Source organism: Cyprinus carpio, unplaced genomic scaffold (genome assembly GCF_018340385.1).
Source record: "Cyprinus carpio isolate SPL01 unplaced genomic scaffold, ASM1834038v1 S000006593, whole genome shotgun sequence".
Lineage (NCBI taxonomy): Eukaryota > Metazoa > Chordata > Actinopteri > Cypriniformes > Cyprinidae > Cyprinus > Cyprinus carpio.
In genome coordinates this window covers 503,762-518,225 of record NW_024879242.1, presented here as the reverse complement: position 1 = coordinate 518,225, position 14,464 = coordinate 503,762, and the positions used below count along the sequence as shown (strand labels likewise).

At 42.1% G+C, this 14,464-nt stretch overlaps 1 protein-coding gene across 1 annotated transcript in view; it reads right to left on the bottom strand.

Annotated features, from left to right (window-relative positions):
- Window positions 1-14,464, bottom strand: part of LOC109097827 (NACHT, LRR and PYD domains-containing protein 12-like) — a 66,559-nt gene that overhangs the window by 12,754 nt on the left and 39,341 nt on the right. Inside the window, 5 exon segments of the mRNA XM_042754804.1 lie at window positions 1,599-1,645; window positions 1,775-1,948; window positions 2,268-2,441; window positions 8,337-8,501; window positions 8,909-9,082. Of these exon segments, the coding sequence (XP_042610738.1) occupies window positions 1,599-1,645; window positions 1,775-1,948; window positions 2,268-2,441; window positions 8,337-8,501; window positions 8,909-9,082 (734 nt within the window).

The window sequence follows — 14,464 nt, the reverse complement described above, 5'->3', positions numbered from 1 at the left end:
TTATTAAAGGAATTTTTAAATATAAATTAAAAATGTATTTGTGATAAGTTTGGGAATTGTGTGTTTGAGTATTGGGTTTTTGAATGTAGATATTTGTAGCCTAGCTCACTAAAAGTCTACCACTTTTAATGCTCCGATGCAAAGTAAACCACCATTTCTTTAGGATAATATAACACATAAATCATAATATATAAATAATACTGCACACCTATTAAATGTGTCAAATCTAAAACAAGGTGTAATACTGAGTAACTTAGAGAAAATATAAGCACAGGCTCATAGGCTTGACATTTATCCTGCTGGAATTTGTTCTAAGAAACACACATAACTTCACAAGTACTAAACTTTTTCATCTGTGAATATTCAATATTTTAACTACAGTGTTTTTCTTTCATTTTCCCCGACTGCAGCCGTCAAATGTAACAAATCGGCAAGGGAAAGCTGATGGCTATTTGCAAAAATGTGCTTTGATGTGCTTGTTTGATAACTTGTGTTTAAAGTGCCATTCAGCGGTCAAAAGCTGCAAATGCACTTTGCAGACGCAGCGGCAAAAAGCTCATTTTGGTTGGCCACCTACTGTATATGATGACAACATCACCGCCACCCAATCAGAGTTTCCCCTGCTTTTTTTGCTTTGCCATTACAAATGTGCTTCAGAAACACAGAGTTAAGGAACTTATGATAATAAACATCGTAAACAGCAACCGTTCGCGTGTCAGCACTTAATGCACAAAGTATGATTTTTAACCTTCATACAAACAAGAAATGTGAACTCATCATCAAATAAACAAAAGACTCTTATACTCACCTTATTAATATTAATATCTTTAACTTTAAATAAAAACATAGGCTGATTATTCCTATAGATTGAAACAAAGGTGCTTCAGCCAGGACAAAGATGTAGATGTGTATCTTTAGTGAAGCCACACGCAGAGGCGCTTATGGGACGCTTCAGAAACGTGCCGTGGCACAAGCATTGACTAGAGTGTCTGTAATCAGCTCCGGTGGACGTGTCGGAGCCGTAATGCAGCGTAAGGGGTTAGCCAAGCATTAATGGCACGAAAAACTCTCACACTTGAAAGCGGTCACATATAAGGTGTGTTACACTATATATATTGATATTGAATTATTGTCCAGTCATAACGGAGAGTGTTTTGAAAAAATGCTTGAGAGCCGTTTTCAAATGGATCTGAAATAATAATCATGTGTCAAAACACATCTTTAATTCAAGAAATATAAATCCTAATATATTAAAAGAAAGATATTTCAACATGACTCTAAAGTTGAATCCACATAATACTGTTATGTAGTGACACACTACTTAAATCATGTTTGTGAGCAAAGGGTGGTGACCGGCACTGCTAACTAGTAAAAGGCTCATAAACAGGACAAATCATGTTTCTCCGTGAATCTAGTGTTTTGCACAGGTTTCTTTTATATTTGTTTAGGGCACAGAAGATATCGTTAACCTGACAGAAAAACAATGAAAATCTGTGAGATGAGCTCAGTGATATAGTCAAACAACAATCTGTGTGTGTGTGTGAGAGAGAGAGAGGGAGAGAGAGAGAGAGAGAGTGTGTGTGTGTTTCTGGACTTACATTTTCGAGGTCCTGCTGTCATCATCTTCTCTCCTCCACGATCCACACTATAAACACACATGAATGTAGATCTGCATCATTCAGACACACACACACACACACACACACACACACACACACACACACACAAACACCTACACACACGTTTAGTATGTCGGTATTAGTGTTTGACATACTTGAGGATCTGCAGTTTATAGTCTGGATCCTTCAGTTTGTATGTGAGCAGCTGGACTCCTGATTGCCCTGGGTGATTGTAGCTCAGATCCAGCTCTCTCAGGTGTGAGGGGTTTGAACTCAGAGCTGAAGACAAATAACCACAGCCTTCCTCTGACACCAAACAGCCTGACAACCTAAAGACACACAAAGTCAGATCATACACAGACACACACAGATAGATAGTCTACAGACACGCAAAGAACATCTATAGACACACACAGTCAGATCACCTACAGATCATCTACAGATACACACAAACAGATCAACTACACACACACACAGATCATCTACAGACTCACACACAGACTGACACACACACTGACTACAGACACACAGTCAGATCACCTACAGACACAAACAGATCATGTACGGACATACACACAGATCATCTACAGGACACAAACAGATCATGTACGGACATACTGTAAATGATCTCTTATATATTCTTAATACCTCACTATCTGCAGCTTACAGTTTGGACTCTTTACTCCATCAGAAATAAACTTTACACCAGAGTCCTGCAGGTCATTGTTACTCAGATCCAGCTCTATCAGGACACACTTTGAGGATTGAAGAGCTGATGACAAACTCTCACAACACTGAGCAGTGAGATTACAGCCAGCAAGACTGAAAGAGAGTAGAACAAACACATTAACAGTCAGATCATATACAAACACACATCAACATCATGACCGGCTAACTGTACATTCAATTCAACTCCATTTCACTTTATTGTTGGAATCTCTTCCAAAAATTGTCTTGCATCTCACACAGGGATTATTGGGATAGTTCACCCAAAAATTAAAATTAGACAAAGATTTACACACACTCAGGGCATCCTAGGCGTGTCTGACATTCCTCTATTTCAGACGAACACATTTGGAGTTATATTCGACATTGTCCTGTCTGCTCCAATCTGTATAATTGCAGTGAATGGTGCCCCTGATTCTGAATCTGAAAAAAAAAGTATCTATCCATCATACAACTACTCCACACGGCTCCGGGGTGTTAATAAAGGCCTTCTGAAGTGAAACGATGCATTAGTTTAAGAAAAATGTCAATGCTTAAAACTTTATAAACTGTAATGTGCAGCTTTCGGTCTCTTAAGCAGGCACGTTTGAGCGTATGACGTAGGTGTAACAAAAGGGGCAACGTAAGATCCAGAAAGAAGACTGTAGTCTCGCGAGAGTAAGTTTTGTGTACAGCACTGAGAAACCATGTGAACAAGTAAATTGTATCTGTTTTGATTAAAATGGTGCATTCGTGTCAATACCCAGGATGTTTAAATAAGTTTGTGACAGGTGTTTTGTTTTGTTTCACCTCTATGCAACCGCGTTCGTCACTATCTAACGTTGCACCTTTCGTTACGCCTACATCATGTGCTCGACCGCCTTGTCAAGAATGCGCCTGCTTGAGAGACCGGAAGCTGCGCATTACAGTAATGTCAGACATGTCTAGGATGCCCTGAGGGTGAGTAAATCTTGGACTAATTTTCATTTTTGAGTGAACTATCCCGTTAAAGCAAAAAAAAATAAAAAATCCTGAGCCTGAACTTTTTTTCCGGGGGCAGGGCAGGGGGATGGGGCAGCACATGTAAAGCATGCAATGACTGTGGCAACTTTGACATTTGAAAGGATACTATGGCAAAGTAATTGCTTTCCTTATTCACAAACTGATTTTTTTTCATGAATATATGGCTGACCAGAAGAATGAAGGCTTGGAAAATTATGAGCTATATCACAGCTCATCGACACTAGGGTTGTGACAATACACTTAGCTCACAAGATGAGACAAAATACAGATGCTTGGTTTACTAGAAAAAGACAATATTTTAATACTATTTGAAGAAATTTTCAATGACAAAATATTTATTTTAATGACAAAAAAGACAATGCAGTTGTATTTTGAAATATTTTAAAAATCTAGGGCTGTAACTTATTATTATTTTGTAATCATGTAATCTACTAATTATTTTTACAATTGAGTAATCTGAATTTCTTTTTGGTAACACAACCAGTATGATGATTTATATATAAACTAACAATGAGGCAATAATAATTGGCTCAAATAAAATATCAAAACCAAGTAATTACATGGTTTTTTTTTATTGAACAACACTGTTAAAATACATAATGTAAGATGGCTATACATAATATGAACATAACCAACTTAAGTACATTATATATTATAACAAATACCTGCAGAGGGTGCCAACGGCCTGGTGACGTTTCAGTTTACAGCATGATTACACAATGTTTAAATCCGTTAAATGTTAATATTTGGCCACATGCAAATTCAGAAACTTATTTTGAAACCGCAATGTACAATAAATGGCATATTTAGAAATGGGTTGATGTATTCTCCTGTGTTGGTGATGGTTTATAAATGATTTACGTTAGAAATCTAGTGAGATAATGCACACTGTATTCCCAGATGAACGTTAAGCAAATTAAATTCACAGCATAAGCAGAAGAAGAGTTTAGCCCTTTTCACACATACAGTCTTTACTGGTAAGTTACCATTAAGATATCATGTGTGAACAGGAGCTTTTGAAAAATCCCGGTAAATTTGTTCTGGCAATCATATTGTTCTTATTGAGCTTTTTAATTAGTTTTTCTATGCAAATATGCGCTAGATGGACATCTTTGATCTTTGACCATTGCACCTCACAGCTTTTTCAATGTGTCGTGCTTCTCCATTCATCAGGGCTGCTGATTGGATAGTAATGTTAGTTTGGTTGAGAGTGAAAGCTGTGCTCCTCTAATACCATTGGTAGGCAAACTCATGGACTCGAAAATGATATCAACAAGTTTTTTTAAAATGTAGGATTATTTTTTTTCTGCAGCCAAATGCCACACGCCAGAGATCTGGCACAGTGCCGAATAACTCACAGCGTGTACTGTTTCACATCAATTCACTTCCACAACAATTAATAACCACACAGTACAATACACACAACTTAATAAAAAAAATAAAACAACAACAATATAACTACATAAACACATGGCTACAGTGCATTAGTATAGTCCTTTCTATTTTCCAGAGCCCAGAGGCCTACTTAGACCCCCAATTCTGATTGATTAATATTACAGACTGATAAACAAAGGATTTACATAATCTGTTCAGTCTAAGCCTTGTGTTTGAAGGCAAAAATGTATATTCCTCATGGAAAATGTGAGAAGGGTCAGACATAATTTTTCCTGACGAGACCAACATTTTTTTTTTTTGTATACAGATCTTGAAAACTTGGCTCAAGCACTTGACCTAAAATTTTAGAACAAATAGATAGCAGTCTAGCCAGTCAAGCTTTGAGGTGAACAGAGAGACAACTATACCATGCATGCACATATTCCATATTGCACAACACTCTGTATTACAGATTGAAACAACAACAAGAAGATCTGCTTATTTGCTCCAAATTACCTTAGTCTCTTGAGAAAATAGATACGTTGTTGTACCTTACAACAATGTTAGCCTATATGTGCACTCAATGATAAAGCAGCATCCACACAGACACCCAGATTTTTAAAGGCAGACACTTGTTCAATCTGAATATTATGTATGTCACTTGTTTTTGATACCTATACTCTGAGAGATCAAAAATTATTTCCTTTGTCTTCTTTTTATTTATAATTAGAAATCAGGATATATTTTTGATATCAGTTTTACAATCATCTGTATAAAGAGTAAAAAGAAACGGTGTACTCATGTAGGTGTTGTACAGGTAAACCTCACTCCCATGATCCAAAGAGACGCACTAGCAACTGACGCTAGTGGCTGCAGTCATTTAGCGTCCTTGTTAGTGCGTCTGCCTCCCATCCCGGAGACCCGGGTTCGAGGCCCACTCGGAGCGAGTAAGAGGTGTGGCGGTGAGGACCTGGGAGAGAGGGGTTACATTGGTGCCGTGACACCGATTGGAATTAGGTTTAGGGAGTTGAGTGTAACGAAGACCAGCGAGTAGGTGCTGTGCAGGTAAACCTCCTTCCCCTGATCCCAAGAGACACAATAGCGACTGATGCTAGTGGCTGCAGTCATTTAGCTTCCTTGTTAGTGCGTCCGCCTCCCATCCCGGAGACCCGGGTTCGAGGCCCACTCGGAGCGAGTACGAGGTGTGGCAGTGAGGACCCGGGAGAAAGGGGTTACATTCACACAACCTGAGGCACTCCGGAAAAAGTAACAATTGGAGTTGAAAATTTCTGATTAACTCTAAAGGGCTGATGCGAAAATTTGGCGCAATGATGCTTTTGAATCGAATCAATAGATCCCTATGGGACTATTCACACCAGGCGCGAAGATTCGCAGCACGAAAAAGGGAGAATTTTTTTTTCGTCCTGTGTCATTTTTTCTCCGTTGCTCCGCGATGAAACGGCCCGTCCAATTAGATTTAAGCTGTGATCATGTGCCCGGTGCAGCTGCTGTTGCACAAAAGAGTGGTGCCGCTGTTCCAAAAACCAGTGCAAACAAACACCAAAGAAAAGAGAAAAGAGCGGATGCTGAGTTCGTGTTATCACTGGTATCTGAGAACAGATTTATTCTCACATGTTCTTTATACTGAATAGAATTTCTGTGAATTTTCTTCCATGTGCGCAAGTGTTATGAGTCAGAGTGCGTTAAGATCTGTCAATGGACCCTTTACACATTTCCGGGTTTCTCAGCAGTGGAAGTCGTCAAAGTTGGGTAAATTTGAAGAGCAGTAAATGGGAGAGTACCACAAATATATTTTTTGAATTCCCATTTGCTCAAATAGCAAAAGAAAAACTCCACAATAGTGTTTTCGTGACTTTCAATAAAAGCAAATTTGAGAAAAATTGAGAGAGACTGATAATGGCAGTCAGAAGAGAGAACGATGTCAAATGTACTGTCCCTCCCATAGACGCTGCATTAGAATCACCCTTGCATTAGCGTTTTAACTGTTATTTGAAAATCTGGAATCTGAGGGTGCAAAAAAATAGCCTTTAAAGTTGTCCAAATGAAGTCCTTAGCAATGCATATTACTAATGATAATTTTTTTTATATATATTTACGTTAGGAAATTCTTCATGGAACATGATCTTTACTTAATATACTAATGCTACAAATACACCCGTGCTACTTATGAATGGTTTTGTCGTCCAGGGTCACATATGATTGTGACGATATATTCTGTATGTGTTTTTATGCAGTTTGTGGTATTTTCATAAAAATAAAGAATGTTTATGACAAATGATAAGTGGGAGTATATTTTAAGATGTATTCTTGTTAGCATTATAGATGGTTTATGTTTCTGGTGTAGAACCAAACTTTATTTGTCTTAACTTAATGCTGCGTATTGAGCAGCGGACGGTGGTTCCAATGAATAAGATTAGGATTAACTTCCATTTTAATAAAATAAATATATTAAAAAATTACAAAAATAAAGCTCTTAAAACTAAATTTGAATTTGAGAAGATCATTTAAAACTTAACTTGCATTTTTTTGGTTGCTACTAATTATTACAGTCTGGGTCTCATACAGACATGCAGGGCTGAAAGCTAAGAATCTTTTCCAAATTACAAGCAATAGCAGACACAAGACATTAAATAAGTCAACAGTGCTATTCAGGTTTTTCAGGTAGGTCTAAAAGAAATTAAGAAATTCATTTGACTTTTTAAAAGTACTCCTCACTTGTTCAAACGTAACATCAATTCTGTCTGACCACTCAGGTATGACTGAATTAATAATAGTCACACTCTGATCTGAAATATTCCCTTTATCAAGCCTAGAGAAATTTATCCAGTTGATTTACAAACTCCATCTCATTATCTAACTCTAAAGATTTCTGTGTTGTTGACAATCCAGTCATTCCCTTCATAGTATCCCATATCTATTTTGCATTATTACCCTTAAAAGCCTTTTCAATTTTACCTTATGAGCCATCTTCATCTCTCGTATTTTCCTCTTTATCTCTTTTTCTAGGTAAATTAATTATTTTGTGTCCTTCTTCTTAAAAGCAATTTTCCTCAGATTCATCACATGCTTGACATCTTTAGTAATGTACATCTTATTATTTGGATAGATTGTAATCTCCTTAGTTGGTATCACACAGAAACCAGTTTTAGTCTGTTTTTACATTTTTTTCTGGTTTACTGCTTTTCAGCTTAGAAATATATATTGGTACAAGATGTACCAAATTATCACCTGAGTTTGCAGCCGGTGGCCTTATCCGTGACACATATGGTCCCTCCACATTTACAAAACATTTATCCAGCAAGTTACCTGGCATTGTTATATCCAGTTTACACTGGTTCATATCTCCTGCAACAATTACTGGGGCCTTTCGATGTTGCTGCCGTAGCATATGAATACAATCTTGCCACTGGGAGGTACATAAACAACCACCACCAGAACACATACAATTTCCCTGGGCAGGTAGAAATGTCTCAGAGTTAAATACAAAATCTCCACAACTGTGTCACAGATCCTCCCATTCACTTTATACAGACGACGCCTTCGATCATTTATATAGAAACAGAGCCCACATTATCTCTTATATGTTATTTATACCTCAGTATCTGCAGCTTACAGTTTGGACTCTTCAGTTCATCAGAGAGCAGCTTTACTCCTGAATCATGTAGGTCATTGTTACTCAGATCCAGCTCTCTCAGGACACAGTTTGAGGATTGAAGAAATAATGACACCATTTCACAAGTGAGGTTACATCCAGCAAGACTGAAAGAGAGCAGAACACACAAAAACAGTCAGATCATCTACAGACACACAGATCAACAACAGACACACACATATTATTTACAGTCAGATCATCTACAGATACACACAGTCAGATCATCTACAGACACAGAGATCATCTACACACAGTCAGATTATCTACAGACAAACAGTCAGATCATCTACAGACACACACAGATAATCTACAGACACACAATCAGATCAACTACACAGGCACACACAGTCAGATCATCTACAGACACACACAGTCAGATCATCTACATACACAACAGTCAGATCATCTACATACACACAAATCATCTACAGACACACACAGTCAGATCATCTACAGATACACATCAACAATGTGATTAGTTGACTGTAAATTATCTCTTATAAGTTCTTAATACCTCAGTATCTGCAGCTGACAGTTTGGACTCTTCAGTCCATCAAAAATATACTTTACAGCAGAGTCCTGCAGGTCATTTTTACTCAGATCCAGCTTTCTCAGGACAGAGTTTGAGGATTGTAGAGCTGATGACACCATTTCACAATGCTGATCTGAAAGATCACAGCCAGAAAATCTAGAAGAGACAAATAATAATAATAATAATAATAATAAAAAAGACATGTAAAGAGGGTTGCCAGTTTGCCCCCCTCAGGAACATGGGATGACATGATCTGAACATTGAATCACAATAAGATATGCTTCTAACAGTTTCTTCAGCTAATGAATTTGTAAATTTAGCAAAATGTAGCAAAGTTTTCTGAGACTGTTTCTCCACTGCTAAATAGGCGGTGATGTTGAAGTAACTGTTGATCATCTTCTGCAGAGGTGGGCTTTCATCACATTGTGACATCATAATGTGACAGATTCCAAAACAAGCCATTTTAGAATCTTGGTTTCAATAAAGGCTGTTTTTAGACTAATGAGAAAGTGTTGAGTTCTGAAATTCAAAGGATTTGTTAAATAGTACTGTGACGAGTGGGGCGGGGCCGAGAGCCGTGGGAACGGAGCGAGGCCGGTGGAGTGATTGGGAAATGAGCGACACCCTGCTCCACTCACCGGTCTCGAGTCCCACGGAGGAGATCGGAAGGATATAAAAGAGGAGCGACGACAGTGAAGGACGAGAGAGGACCAGGCCTGGTTTTTTATTTTGTGGTTTTGGTTTTTATTTGTGCGCGGCAGTCACCCGTGAGGGGCTGTCGCGCTGTTTTATGTTTATTTTGTGATTAAAGCTTTATTTGAATGTTCGCCGGTTCCCGCCTCCTTCTTCCCGTAATTATGGAGTTTTATAGTGTTACACTGGTGCCGAAACCCGGGAGGAAGGAGGGACGCGCTGCCGAAGATCCCTTGCCGCTGGGGTGAATCCGCGGTGCCGTGGAGCAGGGCGTAGCAGTCTGGCGCCATGGACGCTTGAGGCGGTGGGCTGGAGTGAGTTGCCGGGGACGGACGAACTCGCTGCCGGCCGCCCGTGATGTAGAGGGGCGGCTGCCATCCGTGAGGGAGCGGAGGAGTCGGCGCCGTTTGCCAGGGGGCCGGAGCCTGCTGCCATCCCATAGAAGAGGAGGAGCAGGGAACAGGGGACTCCTGCCGGGTGCCCAAAACCGGAGGAGCCGTCGCCGTCCACCGGGCGGCGGAGGAGTGTCGTGCCGTCCACCGAGGGCCGTCCAGTGCCGCCGCCAGGCACCGCGGAGGAGTTCACACAGCTGGTGGAGGGCCGAGCGGCAGCGTGTCTGGGAACAGGAATTTTTTTTTTTTTTTTGACACTCAAATAAAACTTTAATGACCAAATAAACATAAAATAGCGCGACAGCCCCTCACAGGCGACTGTCGCGCACAAACAAAAAACCAAACACAAAATAAAACCCAGGCCTGGTCCTCTCTCGTCCTTCACTGTCGTCGCTCCTCTTTTATATCCTTCCGATCTCCTCCGTGGGACTCGAGACCGGTGAGTGGAGCAGGTGTTGCTCATTTCCCAATCACTCCACCGGCCTCGCTCCGTTCCCACGGCTCTCGGCCCCGCCCCACTCGTCACAAGTACAATGACCGCTTATATGTGAAAAGATCAATGAGAATTTTATTTCTCAATTCATGACCCTGTTAGTTTTAACACAATAAAAAGTTGGGATACATGGGCTTTTCTTCTTCTGATAAAACTTTATAACAGGGTTCCTCAATTAGTTTTTGCAGAAGGCTGAATTCTGCCAACAATACCAACCAAGGGCCATTGACATTATTATTATTATTATTATTATTATTATTACAATTATTACTAATTATTATTGTTGCTTTTGTTAAAATAATCAAAAGAAGTCATAAGATACATATTCTGTCATGGTTCTGGTATCCGTCTCTGTCTCCCTCTACTGGTTACTCACTCACTCTCTTCCACACGCTCCTTCACTCTCCTCAGCTGTTTCTAGTTTGCTATCAGCATTTGTGTTAATTCTCTTACACCTGTTCTCCTTTCCCTCTGATTGTGTTTGCTACTTCTAGCTTCCCATTTCCCTGCTTCATTGCCGGATTATTCCTAGAGTTATCTATGCAGTGGCTTTCTCTCCGTTCTATGTACCCGTCTAGTCTGAGTCCTGTCTGGATCTGGTCTGTACAATATATTACTCTGTGTTTGCTGATTATCGGGTTGCTTTGCACTCTGTCCAGTTTACCTGCTGATGTCTGCCAGCCTGAGCTTCCTTCCCGCCAGCCGTGTGTTGTACCTCCTCTGAGAGACTGAGGCTTCACGCCGCCAGACCTGTTCCCTCTGCTGTGTTTTTTGTTTTTCAAGAGGATATATTTTTATTTGCCTTATCGTATTGACGGCTGTTGCTGGAATTTATCTCTGAAGAGGATTTCTGTTTTTTTGGACTGTTGCTTTTTCTTTATTAAAGACTTTTTCTTGCATTTCGCTTTTGGGTCCTTTCTCACAATCCATAACAGAATAATCCGGCCAGTATGGACCCAGCGAAGGAGAGTCCTCTTCAGACGGCTGTCGAACTCCAGGGAGCTATGCTCGGTAGGCATGATGAGGAACTGACCGCAGCCAGACACGCCGTTGAGACCCTGGCCGCCCAGATGTCAGATCTTTCCATGCAAGTGTTTCAGCTTCGTCGAGATCCACCTACTCATTCCAGAACACCAGAGACTCCTGAGCCCAAAATAAACAACCCGCCCTGTTACGCTGGTGAGCCAACAGAGTGTCGTTCCTTTTTGACTCAGTGCGAGGTGGTGTTCTCTCTTCAGCCAGCCACTTACTCAAGGGATCGAGCCCGGATTGCTTACGTCATTTCGCTCCTTACCGGACGGGCACGTGAGTGGGGTACCGCTACCTGGGAGGCTGGGGCAGAGTGCATTAATCAGTCTGATCTGTTTAAGGAGGAGATGATACGCGTATTTGATTGCTCTGCTCACGGGGACGAAGCATCCCGCATCCTTTCCACCCTCCGTCAGGGAAGACGTTCCGCCGCGGACTTCTCTATTGAGTTTCGCACCCTAGGCACCACATGCGGTTGGAACGAGCCAGCTCTGGTCGCTCGCTTTCTGGAGGGACTGAACGCTGACATTAAGGATGAGGTTATCGCCCGTGAGGTACCCAAGCTTGTTGACCCTCTTATTGACCTAGCCATTCATATAGAGAAGCGTTTTTTGATTGCTCCGCCGCCGCTACCGAGGCATGGAGACCGCCCTACTTCTCGCCCCTTCCGCCGCATCAGCGCCCGCCTCCGCCAGCTCTTAGTCTGAGGCCATGCAGCTGGGGGGTCTTCGCATCTCAGCTAAGGAACATGAACGCAGAATCATCAACCGCTTATGCATATATTGCGGCTCGGCCAGTCACTTCATTCCAACATGCCCGTTAAAAGCCAATGCTCGCCAGTAGAGGAGGGGTTACTGGCGAGCGCAACTTCTCTGATCTCCCCCCCCCAAGTCCTGCACTACCATTCCTATCACGCTTCACTGGCCGGGTTTCTCGGTCTCCTGTAACGCCTTGGTTTGACTCAGGGGCAGAGGGGAATTTCATCGATAAGGCATGGGCTCTAGAACAAGGTATTCCTTTGAAGGAACGTGAGGAGGCCACCTCCCTTTTCGCCCTTGATGGTAGCGCCCTCCCTCGGGTACTCTGTGACTCCGTTCCTTTATCTCTCACTGTTTCTGGTAACCACCACGAGATTCTTTCTTTTTTAATTTTTCACTCTCCCTTTTTTCCCTGTAGTTTTAGGGCACCCTTGGCTAGTAAAACATAATCCTCACATTAACTGGTCTAAGGGCACTATTCTTTCTTGGAATTTGTCCTGTCATGTCGAGTGTTTAACGTCAGCATTCCCTCCTGTCTCTTCTGTCTGTTTTTCAGGAGAAACCGGGTGATTTGACTGGGGTCCCGGAGGAGTATCTCGACCTGCGGGCGGTTTTCAGTCGTTCCCGGGCCACTTCTCTCCCCCCCCACCATCCCTACGATTGCAGTATAGAGCTCCTTCCTGGTCCAACCCCGCCCCGTGGAAGGCTATACTCTCTGTCCTTTCCTGAGCGAGAAGCGTTAGAGAAGTATCTATCTGACTCCCTTGACGCCGGCACTATTGTTCCTTCCTCCTCTCCCGCCGGTGCGGGATTCTTCTTTGTGAAGAAGAAAGATGGTTCTTTGCGTTCCTGTATAGATTATCGAGGGCTGAATGACATAACCGTTAAGAATCGCTATCCTTTGCCGCTTATGTCATCAGTCTTTGAGCTCTTGAAGGGAGCAAAGGTCTTCACAAAGTTGGATCTCCGCAATGCTTACCATTTAGTTCGCATTAAGGAGGGAGACGAATGGAAGACAGCGTTTAATACACCTTTAGGACACTTTGAATATCGCGTTCTTCCGTTCGGCCTTGTCAACGCTCCAGCAGTTTTTCAAGCATTGATTAACGACGTTCTTAGAGATATGCTTAATATTTTCGTTTTTGTGTATCTTGACGAAATTCTGATTTTTTTCTCCCTCTCTCCAAGTTCACGTACAACACGTACGCCGGGTCCTCCAGCGCCTTCTGGAAAACCGACTCTTTGTTAAGGCTGAGAAGTGTACCTTTCACGCGCCCTCAGTTACTTTTCTCGGGTCTGTTATCTCGGCAGAGGGGATTAGCATGGACTCTTCTAAGGTTCAGGCGGTCACTGATTGGCCAGTCCCTGACACTCGCGTTGCGCTTCAGCGTTTCCTTGGCTTTGCTAATTTTTATCGACGTTTCATACGAAACTTTAGCCAAGTGGCCGCGCCGTTGACAGCTCTCACTTCGGTCAAGTCCTGTTTTAGGTGGTCTGAGTCCGCCCAAAGGGCTTTTGACCTTCTTAAGACTCTTTTTACTACCGCTCCTATTCTTATGACCCCCGACGTCTCTAGACAATTCATAGTCGAGGTCGACGCTTCAGAGGTGGGCGTTGGTGCTATTCTTTCTCAACGCTCCTCCTCTGATGAGAAGGTTCACCCCTGCGCTTACTTCTCTCACCGCCTATCGCCCGCGGAGCGTAATAACGATGTGGGGAATCGTGAACTGCTCGCCATTCGTTTAGCTTTGGGAGAATGGCGACAGTGGCTGGAGGGGGCGGCCATTCCGTTCATTGTCTGGACTGACCACAGGAACTTAGAGTACATCCGTTCCGCTAAAAGACTAAATGCGCGCCAGGCCCGGTGGTCTTTGTTTTTTGCTCGTTTCAATTTCTCAATTTCTTACCGTCCTGGTTCTAAGGATGTGAAACCTGATGCTCTTTCCCGTCTTTTCGATTCCTCTGAGGTCCCCTCGACCCAGGAGGTTATTATTCCTCAGGGTCGCGTAGTTGGCGCTGTCATCTGGGGAATCGAGAGACTGGTTAAGCGTGCTCTTTCTCACTCCACCTCTCCACGTAACGTTCCTAAGAATCGCCTTTTTGTTCCCGTTTCTGCACATTTAGCGGTCCTTCAGTGGGGTCACACGTCCAAATTAACTGCCCATCCCGGCGT